Source organism: Lygodium microphyllum, chromosome 4 (genome assembly GCF_053477565.2).
Source record: "Lygodium microphyllum isolate KBCC chromosome 4, Lygodium_microphyllum_v1.1.10, whole genome shotgun sequence".
NCBI lineage: Eukaryota > Viridiplantae > Streptophyta > Polypodiopsida > Schizaeales > Lygodiaceae > Lygodium > Lygodium microphyllum.
The window spans coordinates 16,072,818-16,089,376 of NC_141138.1; the positions used below are offsets into that span (position 1 = coordinate 16,072,818).

Consider the following 16,559-nt stretch of genomic DNA (forward strand, 5'->3'; position numbering starts at 1 on the left):
AGGGAATTGAGAAGTGTGCGTTGCATGCTTAAATGAAACAGAAGCTGTAGATGTATTTGGATTACGTCTGCTTTGAGAGCCTGCTCTATTGAAGTTCACATATGAAAGCCATTTGGATCCTATACTTCAAAAGAAGAAATAGACGAGGGTTTTGATTCATGCAACTCAAAAGGATTGTACAAACTTGATACAGGACCTAGCTGAGATGATGAAGATGGATTGCGAGACGTTCTGAATGCCGTATATTCTCCATGATCGAAGAGGTTGCTAACCTCACCAACTGGTTAGTATATGGTAGTAAAACTGGTAGGAGGGGTGTAAACATCATCGTACTTGTTTTGATAGTACTTCTCAAAGTCCTCAATTAGAGAGAGAGAGAGAGAGAGAGAGAGAGAGAGAGAGAGAGAGATGAAATGAAATGATATATTAATGTCTACAAAAGGCCAAAATGACCTATGAGACCATGAGTTACAATCATGTGTATGATTGTACAACTGTGTGGGCAAAATATGTAGCACAAAGAAAAATAAGAATGGAAACTAGCTATGGCTATGTGTAAAAATAGAGCTTTATCTAGTAACAATGGGCTCCAAATGGTATAATCTCATGTGGGTATGGAGGGCCTAGCTCTAGCCCGAGCCATAATCCCCTATATTCGCCTATGAAGGTGTCGTTGGTGTCTGTGTTGAGGCCTAGGACTTTTGGATCGGCTAAGCTAAATGGCTCGATCAATCAATACTCCTTGTCTCTGTGTGGACTGTGGCGGTGGGAGAGGCTCTCGTGTGGACTGTGGCTGTAACTGTATTGAAGTCTTCTAAGTCTCCTTTGCAAAGAAGTCTGTGAGTTGCCTCTGCGAAGGGCCTCGGTGTCCTAGAGCAACTGTACTCCTGAGGCGCATGTCACGAAGCTGTCATATCTCAAGAAGAAAGAGGCCAAGGCATCACTGATTGGTAAAATCCACGACTCTGGATAGTGGTCCAAATCCGTCTCTAAAGAGACAGTGGAAACGACCATGGACCTTATAATACGCTAGGCAGCAGCATATATAATGCTCCTCTGTCTCTGGCTCTAATTGGCATATCTGGCATATGTGCTCCTCTGGTGGGATGGATCTATATCTACCGATCTCAATCTCTAGGTGATGTGAGGAGGTACGCAACTGACCAATAGTACATCTGATCCCATGGGAAAGGTGGGTGTCCATGTATCTCGGGCGAACAATGAATCCATCGTCAATAGTATGAAGGAAATGCTCACGGTAGAAAGCCATCTTTGTCCCTAGCTCCTGCCTTGGCATCAGCCATGTCCGCTTGGTATCCAGCTGGGTAAGATCCATCCTGATGATCTTGCGAATCTCTAACCTGCTCAGATTAAGAGATGATGCATCAAGGGCGTACTGGAAGGGGGGTAACTTGTCCATGCTAAAGCCATGCAACTCAAATCAGACCGATATCTGTGCATACCAACATGAAGTATCACCCTCTATGGCAAGTTGCCTGGAGGACTTAAGGGCCAACTGTGCATATCTGTGTCTGGTTAAGTCCCATAGGCTATGTATGTATATGACAGATCGGGTGAGGGCTTCTACCACAATCAGTGTAGCTGCTAGCTCGGCTCTGATGATCTTATGTGGCACTGAGGTCTTACATCTGATTATCCTGGATATCATGGATACTAGGGGTTTCTCCATTGACCTCCATCCATCATAAGTGTGCCTTGATCAGCTATGGTGGTCAAGACTGGGCCCCCATATCTGTACTTCATAAAGTAGTGTGGATGTGACCAGTGTATCGAAGAGCCATAGCTTGGTGCGAGGTTCTTGGAATTGCACTTGTGAGCACATCCTCTCCAAACCACCTAGTGCTATGTATCCGCGAGTCAGTCTAGTGTCTGTTGCCTCTCGCATGGAAAAGGTGGGCCTTGTGAATAAGACTCCTAGGTATGTATAAGAATCCACATACTCCAGTTCCTTAGATCCATATGCGAATTTAGGCGCTGATGTCCTGACCCACTGTGGTGTAGTATTAAATATCATCACCCTGGTTTTACCAAGGTTCGTTGAAAGCCCATTGTTCCAAGTATAGGAGTTTAATGCGTCCAAGTGTCTCTGTAGACCCTCTGGAGAGTCAGCTATCAATACAATGTCATCTGCATACAATAGGAGAGGTACCCAAGTGCCAGCTAGTGGAGCTCCTCTATCTCCTTCATGTGAAATGTAATCAGCAATCCCATCAATGTACAAGCCAAATAATGTCGGAGAGAGAGGGCATCCCTGCTTCACCCCAATGGTGGAGTAAATAGGTGCGGAAAGGCCCTCGGTGTTTGGACTCTGCCCACAACTCTCTCATACAGTGCCAAAATACCCGAACTAAGCTCTTTCGGTACTCCCATGGCATGCAGTCTATGTATCAGCCTGTCTCTTGGTACTGTGTCAAAGGCTTTGCGGAAGTCCACAAAGCAGCAGTAGGTCTGTCGGCCATGGGTCCTTTCCTCCTCAATGATCGCTCTGAGTGTGAGGATGTGATCCAATGTGGAGAAGCCTCTCCTAAAGCCAGCTTGTCCCTGTGCTCTAAGACCCCACATCTTTGCCCACCTGCTTAACTCATGCTCAAGGATGGAAGCATATAACTTAGCCAATGTATGCCCAACCATGATAGTCCGATAGTTACTGGGTAGAGTAGGGTCCCCTGACTTGAGGATGGGCACAATAGTGTTTGTGCTCCAGCTTTCTAATAGGCCTTCACACATGGCTCTGTTAAACATGTAAGCTAGGAAACCTGCCACCAAATCTCTAGCATGGATCAAGTGCTGGACTACTAATCCATCACGATCTTGTGCCTTTCCTGTGCTAAGTCTGTCAATGGTCTCTCAGACCCTACTTTCTGTAAAGAAAGTGGTGGTCTTTGGGCAAGGCTGAAGTGGGTCAGGAAGAGGTGGCTCCACAGTATAAAGATTAGTTGCATACTCCTTCCATACAGCGGTGGATGTAATAGGTGTGGTCCGGCAATGCTCTCTGAAAAGCCTCCAAGCCTCTCGAGAGTCTTGGCTCAAGAATAACTGATATAGGTCTTGGTCCAGCTGGGCCAAGAATGTTCTCTTCTTCCACCATGTGAGGTGTCTAAAGAGTATCTGTGCTTGTTTGTGGGTAGTTGGCCCCAGTGCTATCTCTCTCTGTAGCCGTGCTCTGGTCTCACGGCACTCATCATCATACCAGTTGTTCCGGGGTGTCACCCCGGTGGAGGCTTTTTGTGTGGGTCGTGAGTGTGGGAAGGCTACACCTGGAGCGATGTGTAGGGCCTCACTAAACTGCTAAGAGAGAGAGAGAGAGAGGCTTGGCGGAGAGAAATAAAAAAGAAAGAAGAAAAAAAAAGAAAGAAGAAAGAAAAAAAGAAAGTTGTAGGTTGAAGGAGAGTGGCCACAAAGTCTCTATTTTTTCGTATTAAATTGTACGGATACGTACCGTATTGTACGGATCAGTCTGTACTACGTACGGAGACAACCGTGTCCTCTGTCATGTGGGTGAAATCTACAAGAGGAGTAGAAAAAGAAGGTGATGGTGAAGGTGGAGTGTTGTCCTTCTCACTAAGTCCATAATACCGTCGCAAGGCCTCCACTGATGGAGAAGCTTGATAGGATATCATAGGAACCGGAGAAGAAGGTGTCTGTGACATTGTGATTCGGTTACGAGTTGTATTGTGTGCCTCCTGCAAAACCAAGCTCTCCATAATATCTGTAGGATACTCTTTACAAGAGCACCGACTCTGATACCATGTGAAGAAAATTGCTAGGGTTTGTACTAAGGAAACACAGAGTGTACGACCACGACAGAAACATAAGGCTGAAAGGTATGTTGATTGCTTCTCTTAGTCACTTCCAGGGCAGCTACCACTTGAAAGGGGAGAAGATCATGTCATAGATCTTATCCTTGGAAGTAATAAGCCACCCTACAGAGTTAGTGCAGCCCAACAGGAGGAGATTACGAGTCAGATGAATGAGCTGCTAGAAAAAGAGCTCATTCAGCACAGCCCATATCCTTTTTGTTCTCTACTGCTTTTGGTGCAGCAAAAGGATGGTTCATGGCGTATGCACATTGATTATCGTATTCCGAACAAGATCATGATAAAGAATCTCTTTCTGATACCTCGGATCGATGATGTTATGGATAGATTGTAGGGAGTAGTCATATTCAGCCGTATAGATTTGAAAAGTGGGTATCATCAGATATGTATTGGACTAGAAGATGTGTCTAAGATAGCTTTTAGGATATCTTTTGGGTTGTATCAGTTTCTTGTTATGCCTTTTGGACTTCCGAATACTCCTGCTACTTTTAATTGCATGATGGATCGCATCTTTAGGCCACATAGAGGATTTGTGGACACTTTCTTTGATGACATGATTGTCTATTCAAAGAATGAGACCGAGTATAGAAGACACTTGGGCATTGTATTCAATGAACAACGTGAGCATAGGTTGGTTATCAATGACAAGAAAAGTGAATTCTTTTTGTATGAAATTCACTTTTTGGGACATATTGTATTTGCAGAATGGTATTTGCATGGACCCTGCAAAGGTTGAGGCAATATGATCATGGCCACCTTTAAGAAATGTGCATGAGATCTGTGGCTTCTTGGGTTTATGCTCTTACTACAGGAAGTATGTACACATGTTTGTCGAAAACGCATCTCCATTGCATGCTTTGCAGAAAAAGGATGTGCCATTTAGATGGACAACAGTGGAGATTTCAACATTTGAAAAGTTGAAGAAAAAGATGACTTCAGATCTTGTGCTCGTGTTGTTCTATCTAAGGAAGTCATTCATAGTTCAGTGTGATGCATGTGGTAACAACATTGGGGCTGTTCTTATGTAGGACGGCCGAGTTGTGGCTTATTAGAGCCGAATTCTCTGCGGTGCAAATTTTTTTTTGCAGGCCTATGAGAAAGAGCTCTTGGTTGTAATTCATGTACTGCCTACACCTAAATACTATTTGTTGGGTCTGATTTTACAAAGCAGACAGACCATTAAACTTTGAGGTACTTTCTGATGCAGACAGAGTTGCTAGAGAAGTATATGAGATGGGTAAGTTTTCTCTGTATGTTTCATTTCAGATTGTACATATTGATGGTAAAAAAAATGTTGTGGCTGATGCAATGTCATGTAACCACAAATTTTAGTCGTCAGTATAGTTTATCACATTGAGTTGGATGCCATGAAAGAGCAATATGTTTCTAAATCGGACTTTGCTAATGTTTATGATCAACTTTGTAATGGCCAGAAGCATGAACACTATATGCTAAGAGATGGATTTTTGATGATGCCTGGATAATTGTGTGTCACAAAGCAGTTAAGGCCCAAAGTTATAATTGAAAGTCATGCTCCTCTGTATGTGGGACACAAAGCTATTGATGCCACAGTCAAGGCAATGGAGCATTTTTTTTATTGGCCAGCTTTGAGGTATGATGTAAAACCATTCATCAAGACATGCATCGTATGTTAGAAGGTAAAGCATGACGGGCAAAAGATAGCGGGTTTGTTGCAGCCCTTGCCTATTCTAGATAGGCCTTGGTAGAGCATACAATGGACTTTATTTTTGAGCTTCCTAGAACACCTACAAGGAATGATGGGATATAGACTATCATTTGTAGCTTTAGCAAACAAGTCCATTTCATTTTGGTTAGGAAGAAAACAAAGGTTGATCGTATGGCATGATTGTTTTTACAGCACATCTTTAAGTATCATGGTATGTCAGAGTTGATCGTTAGTGATCGAGACACTCGGATGACCAGTTTATTTTGGAAGAGATTGTTTGAGAATATGGGTACCATATTGAAATTCTTATAATCCTTCCATCCACAGACAGATGGTCAGTCTAAGAAAGAAAATCCCACAGTTTTAGATATTTTGAGGTGCTTTGTTTCAGACCACAAGACAGAGTGAGAGCAGTACTTGCCCTTGATTGAGTTTGCTTACAACAACACAATGTATAGTTCTACTAGCAAAGCTCCATTTGAGGTAGTTGAGGATGGCAAGAAGGTACCACCTATCTTCAAACTAAGGATAAGATCTTTGAGGTTGACTATTATGTGGAAAACTTGCATGTAGCCTATGCAAATATAAAATATGCACTTCATAGATCACAGAAAAAGCAAAAGAGGGCAGCTAATGATCATAGACATGCTTTGCAGTTTGTAAAGAGCGATTATGTATTGCTGCACCTTGAAAAGGCAAGGCTGAAAAAGATGAAAGGGAGAGAAAGATTGTATCCCAAGTTGGGATTGAGATTCTATGAACCCTTTCAGGTGTTGGAGAAGATTAGCGATGTGGCATATCGGCTGAAATTACCTCTATATTGGAAGATACACACTGCCTTTCATGTTTGTTTGTTAAGGTCTTTTTATGGAGGATATGTTTGTTGAAATTCAACCTGAGGATGAGGTGCTAGATGAGATTTTGGTACTTGAGCAGATCTTGGCATATAAGGGAAGAAAGGTCAAATATAAAGTTTCTAGGAGATACTTGGTGAAATTTCAGAATTGTTTACGAAAAGATACCAAATGGATGGAAGAGGACGACTTGGTAGACCATCCTTAGTTGTTGCAGCTTTACCTAGATGCTTTTTAGTTAGAGCCGACTTTAGTTTGGGCAGGTTCAATAGAGCAAGGGTTTGGAGTATTGCCTGATGCTCAAGGGGAAGGTAGCACTTCCACTCCTACAGTTATGGACAGCTCTCGTATGTAGTGGATCTTGGATGTATTTAGCATGCATCGGTACGGTGCTGACAGTATGTTTGCCATGACATCACTACTTAGTATACTAGTCATTGTGAGATGTATGTAGATGGGTATGAGTTCCACCTGGGCATTGGAAGTATACTTTTTGATCAACTTATGATCATTTTGACATGAATTTTGCTTGAATTTTGAGACAAAAATTCTGATCAGTTTTTGGTCAGTTTTTGATCAATTTTTGATCAGTTAGAGAACTGTTTATGGTTACTTTTGGGATCATTTCTGCATCAGTGTTTGCATTGATTGCTGGTCAGTTTTTGCAATGAGTTTGTGATCAGTTTGGGGTCACATTTGCAGTAGTTTATGATCAGATTATGCCCAGTTCTCAATGCTTTACAGCTGGTTTCATGGACAATAGCATGTTAGTAAATACCATTGATAGTTTGAGCCATTGTTTATGCTGAATTAATGCTTTTCTATGATTGAAAGTCAAAACACTTGAGAAACATGAGCTATGGAGGTATCCAAAGGGTTTCTAGCAATAGTTTTGGATTATTTATGTGGGCTGGAAATTTTTAGCAAGATTTGGGGCATGTAGCATAGGTAGACAATAGTGTGCAATGTTGTGATTTTGATGCCTTATGGAAATTCTAGTGTAGTATGTTTTTTCTTTGGCAAATGCAATGCAATCGATGACGATTGTAGGGATTTAAAGGGGAAGGTCTACCACGAGAACATGAAATTTTGAGATGTTTTTTTCTTGTTGATAACAATTTATTAAGTTATTATATGTGATTTAGTACATGTGATTCACATTGCGGTTATTTCATGGTAATAGGCCAAGAACCCCAAGGATGTAGTCGACGTCAAAGGCAAAAGTTGTGAAAAGTTATGCAAGCTGGGCTTTGGGATCCAATTGGTGTGAGTTTGACCCTAGGATAGTTATTTGGCCAATAGGTGTTAGTAATGATACTAGGAACTAGCATTAATTAATGCTAGTCTAACGGTCAACAGATGGGGACCACTCCAAGTTGGAAATGGGCTAGCCAATTTAATTATGGATGGGCACATTTAATTTTGGGCAAGATTTCAAGGATTGGAATTTATTTTTAGGATTATTTAATGTTGAAAATTAATCAAATTGAAGGATAATACTGAAAAATGAATTTAGAAGGCTACCACTTGGCAAAATTGCCCATGCAAGTTGAGAAAACGTTATTGGTGGTTCGGTCTCAACCATTTAATTAGTTTACAGCTTGGAGAGAGAGAGAGAGAGAGAGAGAGAGAGAGAGAGAGAGAGAGAGAGCTGTTGGTATTACGAAAAAAAAAAGAGAGCTGTTGGTCCATTTTCTAATCAGAGAATAACAATTTGCTGTAGAGGAGAGCCAATTAGGAGCCTCAACGGGTAGGGGACAGCCAAGGAGTCACCTTCCGGATGTTGGCAACAGCATTGTTGGTGAGGTGACAGCATCTTGGAGGTGTTTGGTAGTAGCAGCTTCATTAAATGCAAGCTGGAGCAGGCAACAAGCGGAATTTAGGATTTTCTCACAAAGAAAATCAGATTTCTCTCTCATCTTGGCTTTCTCTCACCTTCTCCAACTCATTCTCATGAGATTTAAGCATTTCTGAATCATTTTGAGCAAATCTCAACGAAATTTGGTAGATAACAGAGAGAGCTTTGTTGTAGACCCTAAATTTATGCAGAAATTAGGGTTTGACAGCCACCTCGGACCTGTGCCAATTGGTGAATGCATTGTATATTGAATTCTTACTTGAAATTTGTGTAATTGTTAGGGAATTCAAATGGCAATCCATTCATTGTAATTTGGGGCAGCATTTGGTCAGCTGGAGGTTCCATTTGTGCAAGTCCTGGGTGAAAAATCAAGGGGCAATTTGCCCAAATTCATTGCTGATTGTTTCTACAGCACATAGACTTTTGGAATAGCAAAGGAGATTGTAAATCTTAGCTTGTACCCAGGTCCCATTCCTGTAGTAATCAAGTTGAAGAAATACCAAAGGGTGCCATGTCATCATCCGGACTGCCACATCAGCATCCATACTACCATGCTATTCTTTTAGCAGGCACGTTGTGCAATTGGACTGCATTTACTGCAGTTGGCAGGTTTTCTTCACCAGGTTGGCCACATTTTTGACCCGGATTTCAGGGTGGTCAGTTTTAACTTCTTGGGGACTTTTGCTATATATAGCTGTCCTTGACACTCTGCAGATCACATTCTTTTGCAGGTTGATGATTTGCACACTTCGTCTCTTGTATACCCCCACGTTTCTGATGCTGCTGCCAGCCATCATTATTTTCTAGCTTGATCAGGTGGCCTCATTGATGCCTCGGGCTGCGTGCAGGAACTGATCAGTCCACACTGTTGTCTTCGACATTCATCTTTAGTAAATGAATGATTTATGCATGATCAAAGAGTTTTGGTCAGGTGAAAAACATCAAGAATCGGATCATATAGCTTTGGGCTTGGCACTTGATATTTGCCATCATGTAGGACATGTAGGGGACACAGTAGGTACTAGTGCATTCCGTATTGATGTAGACAAGAAACAAGCATATGCTAGTCATTTGGATAGTCTTATGAGCAATCTTACTAGGAGCACATGGGCTGATCTGAGAGATGCAATGTTAAATACGGCTATAGAGGTTTTTGGGAAACCAAAGAGCGGTTACAAAAATGTCAAAGGATTGCCATGCAAGAAATGATTTGATGATGAATGTAAGCTTGCACATAGAAAGCTGAAAATCCTCCCTAAGGGACAAGAACGAAGTGAGGTGGAAAAACGATATAATGCCCTCACGTGTAAAAAGCGACGATATGTAGTGGCCAGAGAAAGTGAAGATGCTAGGGAGTTTGAGAAATGTCCAAGGCAAGCATGGAGAAAATTGCAAACCAAACGGTCAAATGTTATGGGAGATTTTACAGATGCTGACATGCTATCGTATGTTACAAAACTTTACATGCATAAAGGGATACAGCCCATTAAATGTGATGTACATACCCAACCATTTAATGCTTTGTTCACTTTAGAAACATTGGAGGCAGCCCTCAATAAGATGGCTAATGGAAAATCATGTGATACTTTGCAGTTGAATGCGGAGATGTTGAAATGGACAACAAAGGAGACGAGACTCATTATGTTGCATGTGATACATCATGCTTTTGCATATGGTGTTCCCCAAGAATGGCAGGAGAATTGGATACAACCGTTGTGTAAGGGAGGAGGTCACAATTTGCTTACAAACTACCGCACAATTATGGTGAGTTCAGCCATGGTAAAGCTATTCAGCACTATCCTGGAAATGCAATTGAGTAAATGGGCAAAAAGTCTTAATAAACGAGCCTATGGACGAGTAGATTTTCACCCTGGTCATAATACCATAGACCATTTGGTTACTTTACATGTGCTTATGGATGAGAGTCGGCTTGAGGGAGCAACCTTGTATTGCTGTTTTGTGGATTTTAAGAAGGTATTTGACACCGTACCAAGAGTTGGCTTATGGCAACGAATGCAAGAATTAGGGGTCCCAAATGATCTATGTATGGGAATTTACAAGATATATCAACGAGTGGTGTGCCGCCTCAGAGGTTGCAACGGGCTATCACAAGTATTTGAGAGTAATATGGGAGTCAAGCAAGGTTGCCCGCTCTCCCCTACATTATTTGGTTTATGCATTGATAGGCTAGAGAAAATACTTCTCACGGCTATGAATAAAGAGGAAGCCAAAAGCCCGTATATTGGTATGTTTGCCATCTTGCTCCTGCTTTATGCAGATGATGTGGTCTTCTTTACATATAATGGGGAATGTATGTAGTTGTTCATGGGGATTCTTGAATGGTTTGCCAAGACAATGGTTTGACGGTGAATGTATAAAAAACAAAGCTAATGGCTGTGCGCATGAAGTAATCAAAGACCCCGCCAAAAGTACATTATGTGGGACAGTCTGTAGAGGTAGTATCTACTTTCAAATACTTGGGGATTGAGATACCTGCAGACCACAGATGGCATACATGTATGGAGCGGTGATTAGCGGTAGGAAAAAGCAAGTACTATCACTTTGAACACGACTACAATCGTACAGATACTAAATGCTGAAAAATATGCTGTATGATTTTTGATGCATATGTTCTACAGATGGTATTATATGGAGTGGAAGTGTGGGGGGGGGGGGGGAGCATATTCTCATTTGCATGGAACGACATTGAGAAGCTGCAAAAAGCTTTTATTTGTAGACATTTGGGCATCAAAAGCACTACACCGTATGTACTTATGCTTTTGAAAACTGGCCGTTGGCCAATTGAGGTACATGCTATGATCCGAGTATTGAGATATGCCACACGAGTACGTCAAATGGATGACAGTAGGCTTCCCAAATAGGCATGGGATGCTAGCACACGCCTACAGAAAATGTGGAAAAGTAAAGTGCTTTCAAAAGGATGGGTTCTAGATATGCGAAAATGGTTTAAAGGGTGGGGAATGGATAGATATCTAGATATGGCATCCGAAGATATATGCATGGACACATTTCAATCAAACCTCCTACGAGCGTATCAAGCAAAACATCAAAGCAAGGGAGCAAATGGCAAACTTGCTTATTACAGCATGTATATCTATCCTTCATGTTGGGAATCCTACATGCAGGTAGAGGCACACATGCAGCCATCCATAGCCAACCCACTCTCAGTGGTATTTAGACGGAGTATTGCACGACTTCGAACTCGATCACACACTTTATTGATCGAGACAAGTTCATGGAGTGGACAGGCAAGTGAGACGAGGTTATGTAAGTTGTATGGACTACAGAGTGTAGAATCAAAGGAGCACATGATTATGACATGCCCAGCATATGCACACATACGGGCTGACTTTGATATCCCTTTACAAGGGCCACTTCACCAGTTTTTGACCACTACTCCTATATTGAAGTTAGGGGCTCTCATCACCCGCATGTTACGCTTTTGGGAGAACCACACTGCATAGATTGTTCTTTCACCATCGCTACCCCTTTCCTATCATGGGGGAGGAGAATTATTGTATATTTGGAAAGGTCCCATGGGTCATAATTTGGCCTTCTGTGGACAATAATAAACTACACTACTCTACTCTACTCTCTCTATGTTTGTGTCCTCCTATTGCACACTCTCATAGAAGAAGCAGCTTGGATCCTCAACCTTTGCAACAAAGCTCCACTCCTCATGCTTCTTGCTCAAAGCACGAGCTCCCACAAACACCAAACATTGCTCTCACACTAGTTGAGAGAGAAGCAATGGTGGGATGCACGGTAGAAGTTGAGTGCAAGAGGGTCGAGAGAGGAAGAAGAACATAAGAGAGTTATGTGGGTAAAAAATGAATGGTATCCTTATGTGTTGTTATCTTCACTCATGTATGACTATATAGTGTGTACTTATACAATGGTTGCCCACCCAGCCATAGGCAATTGGCCTTCACCCCAACAAATAGCTCCTCTTCTTGTGTATCTTGATCCATAGCAATTGCTTGCCTGGCATGCAATTCCATGCCCCTTTCTCAATGGATAATGAGGAGTGTATAAACCACAAGTGTGGATTTTTGCTTGAACCCAAGCGTTGCATGAGTATGCTGCTCCTCTAGAGTGGGCAAGTTGGGGGACACCTCCTTAGCCTTAGTTATTGTACCTGTTTGAGGTGTTCTAGGTGCCTTTTTGTTATCATAACAGGCCTTCTTTAATAAATAGCAGAAATTTACTTCCTGTAAAAACTCCAATGCAACATTGTGGTGTGCATGTTGAATATATATGGCATACCATGCTGCATCCCCTTGGTCGAAAGATTGGTTTAACTTATCCAGGATAGTAGGACAAAATTGATGTACTTTCCTCTATTTTATCTCGAGTTATGTTGAAAAATTCTTACAGAGTGCACTGTACCAGCTTGGTAGCTATATTTGGGTGTTTTAGAATGCACTTCTATTTGCGCTTCTTGCCTGTTGCTTTACAATCTGACAAGTTTTAATCTGTATCTTGTTTACAGACTATTTATGAGCTTTTAAAGACTAAGCCAGAACTGGAAAGGCGGCTTCTATCTGTACTTGTAAACAAAGTAATGAACCTCTTTAAGTTTCAGATTTGCATGCATGCATGGATGTGCTGTGGAAGGCCTGAAAAGGTTGAAGATGGGATTCTATGATGAATGTGATGCATTGATGCGTTCAAGTGTGTGTGGATATTTACACTTTAGGTTGGAAACAATTTAAGAAAGTTAATATTAGGCTGATACTCTCCTGGGAACTTGGCATTTTAGTTAGTAAGATGGCATGAGTGTGTCAGTACAGTTGCGAAGTGGGCAATTGGTTTTATATGTCCAGCTTCTCTATTCACTTACATTGATTACCATTCTGCAGCTAGGAGATCCTGAAAGGAAAGTAGCTTCGAATGCTGGTTATTATTTATCTTGCCTTTTGACTTCACACCCAAATATGAAGGTAATGGTATCAAGCAATTCAATTTTTTTGTTTGATTAATTGCCGCAGCAACTTTTACTGCCTAAAGAGAATCATTCAAACCTTTTTTGCAGAGTGAAATGTGTTCAAGATGGATAAGATAGTATAGTTTCATATATTTCAGGGAGTGGTATATATTATGCCAGTGTTATATATGCCTGAATAGTGCTTGTGCAATATATTTCAGATGGTGGTTGTTGACGAGGTGGATTCCTTTCTTTTCCGGCCTCATTTGGGGCTGCGCTCGAAATATCAAGCGGTTAGTGTAGTTTGTTTTGCTATCTATATCTGATGCAGAACATCAGTCTGAGGAGATTATGATAGCTTTCTCATGATGCATAATCTGGAGCAAGAATTAAGTGGTTTTTGTGTTTTCTTTTACAGTTCTGAAAATAGAGAAACAGAATTGAATGTTTTCTTGTCCTCATTGATTGATGCCTGAAATAATGTTTCTCTGGTTTACACTTGAATTTTGGACAATATGTCATATGTTTTGCTTATAACCAAGTGAGGGTGCTTTAAGACTTTGGATCTATTATAAAGCTTGGTGCCAGTTTGATATATGTGACTCCAAAGCAAAGCTTCTTGTGATGCAGTTAGTTTTGAGGTTTACAGATGAAACTACTTGGGCACTCATTTTAGAAGATCATTTTTTGATGCCAAAATGATATTTTTCTGAGTAACGTAAACATCTTGACATACCCCCCATGTTTTACTTTCAACAAGGGAGAATGCTGTAAGACATTGGGCCTGGTTGAGTTCGAAGCTTGGTGTCATCTAGATGTTTTCTGACTCCAGAATAAGTTGCAGCCGGTTTTAAGATTTATAGATGAAAATACTTATGCAACTGTTGTAAAAGTATTTTGGGTTGGGAGCCATGGTCTTATAGAAAAATGCTGGTTACATTCCATTTGCGTGGTTTGTAGAGGAAGCATAAAACAAAACAGATGGCTGTGAGCTAAAGAAGTGATATTGAGTAAAGCGTAGACTCATGCTTGTGCTTTTAGATGTCTTTTAGACAGTTTTGCTTTTGGAATTCTTTTGTTTGTGCTTTTAGATGTCTTTTAGGTGGATTCTTTTTCTCGGAGGCTCACTTGTGGCATGCAGGAAGGGCTTGAGCAGCTGCATTTGGGTTTGAAAAAGAGGTTGCTTGCCTAACCAACTTAGACATTTTTGCTTGGATTTGCAGTGGGGTCTCCACCATTTTCCTTTTTTCTAATCTAATTGCAATTCCCTCTCCTCCTTTTCCTCGATCATATTCATCCCTTGAATTAGAATTAAAAGCCAGAGAAACTATGCAATGTATATCCCTTTTAGCTTTATTGAATCTTTGCCAGGTAGCCACATTGTGGCGAAAAGAGGAAGTACAAAAGCTGGATTGATCACATTGAAGCTTTGATCCTTTTTGGATGGGTCTTTTCTTTAGTGTTAATTAGCAATGCAGACTCATCAATCTCCTCTTTCTCAAATTTAGGGAATAGAACTTGTATAGGATAAAATAGGAAACATTATATTAGCATTATTGCGTCTGAGATGCTGTGTGCACTAGTTCAACAGGCAGTGAATACTGCACTTCAATATCCCTACATTCTAACAAACAATGCTCAAGGGGAGAATCATGCCCAATGCCACTGCTAAGCCTTAGTATCTGCCAAAGGATAGCTACATTGGATGCAGAAGCATGAGGACTCCCACAAATAGGATTAGGCATATACATATAGATAAGATTTAAGTGATTGACTGCCCCATGGTAGGAACCAAAAGTCACCAAATGAGTCGCCATTGGGTTCTGCTAATGTGAATGTGTATCAGATGATTGACGACCTGTAACACACATCTCAGCGCATAGATGTAACATTGACAACGAAGAAGTGCACCATGGACAATTCAGCATAGAAAAATGGAGAGCTAATAAGGGCAATGTGTAAGATGCACAAGAAGCAGGCCTTCCAAATGTGCCATCTGGTGAGGGTCTTGATAACCCATATCTCCATTGTGATGTAGTGGGCTTCAGTATCTGTTGAGTTGGCAAAGCCTCCAGGCCAACTATCACACACGAGGCAGTCTCAATAATGAATGCACCTCTGCTTCGTAGAGTAGCCTGGATGACTGACTGCCAGCAAAAAGCTGCCTAGGTAATGGAGTCAAAGTTGGGCTCTACTCAATGGAGGACCCTGCAAACTCCTCAGCACACCAGCTGTGCAGCCTCACATGACCAGAAACACTGCTTTGGGGTTTCCAAGTACAGCTGTGGGGAGAGTAGCTCGAAGTTTGGGACAAGGTAGGCAATGAGTTGCAAACAAGTTTCCTGCAGCGTCGATTGTTAGGAAACCTTTGACCACATATCCCAAAAAATGTGGGTTGCAGAACATGTATAAACGATATATTCAAAGAAATAAACCTATTTATAAAAGTGTGAGTCATGGAACATGCATAATAAACCTATTATCCATTACATACATAACTAACGATCAATTTCTTTAATATGAACCTCCAAACAATGTCAAATATTTAAGAATATAAACCTTGCTGCTTGCACTTCTAAACCACATTTTGGTTCATAACATCATGATCAAAGACATTCTATTTATAAAGAAACTCATAGATATTAAAGATCAAGTTGAAGGAAAGACATGCTACATATGAAACAAAGATGACAAACATGAATCTATCCACTAAAAGTGTCAAAGAAGAACCATGGATCTTCCAAATGTTCAATACATAAATGAAAAGTGATAAAGTCAAGAAAATGAAAAATATGAACTAGAAAAGAAAAAATACCAGTTCATCCTTGGTCTTAAGTAAAAACAATGGCCTTATATAAAGGCGATGGTTGAAATGATATGTGGGTGTTGTGCTCTACCCAGATGTCTTTCTTTATTTTATGATCCTTGATTGGCAGTGCTTGAGATCTCTGTCACTGTGAAGAAGCCGATGAGGGAATGCTGATTAGTGTGTGTGTTGGTTGAGCCTCAATTGGCCTTTTGTGTTAGGGATAGGGCTGGTATGCTATGGGATAGTCGTAAGGCTAGGCCCAATAGGTTGTGCCTTGAAGCTAAGGAGATGAAGAATGTATTCAGTAAGCTGAAATGGGGTACCTTCGCTGGCCGTGCTTTAGATATTGGTGATTGCGATGCTTTCTGTAAGAGTCTCCTTAGGAAGAGATTCAATAACAATAGAAGGACATGGGAATGAAAGATACCCTTTAACAACAAATACTTCAAGTTCAACATGTTGAGCTGATAAAGAGCATGCAAGATGTGCATTGAGATGGCACTTGAGTTTCAAGGTAGATTGGTAGGCACTTTCATTTGAGGGGACGAAACAAGCTCGGAGTGA

The 16,559-nt window shown here is 41.1% G+C and overlaps 1 protein-coding gene and 1 pseudogene across 2 annotated transcripts in view; one reads left to right on the forward strand and one right to left on the reverse strand.

The window, feature by feature from the left end:
- Positions 1 to 16,559, forward strand: part of EDA25 (CCAAT-binding factor) — a 144,700-nt gene that overhangs the window by 68,843 nt on the left and 59,298 nt on the right. For both annotated transcript variants that reach the window (XM_087675730.1, XM_087675729.1), the window contains exons 5-7: positions 12,752 to 12,820; positions 13,122 to 13,202; positions 13,408 to 13,479. In XM_087675730.1, the coding sequence (XP_087531856.1) occupies positions 12,752 to 12,820; positions 13,122 to 13,202; positions 13,408 to 13,479 (222 nt within the window). The remainder of the gene's footprint in view (positions 1 to 12,751; positions 12,821 to 13,121; positions 13,203 to 13,407; positions 13,480 to 16,559) is intronic.
- LOC148036828 (uncharacterized) lies at positions 650 to 2,583 on the reverse strand (annotated as a pseudogene).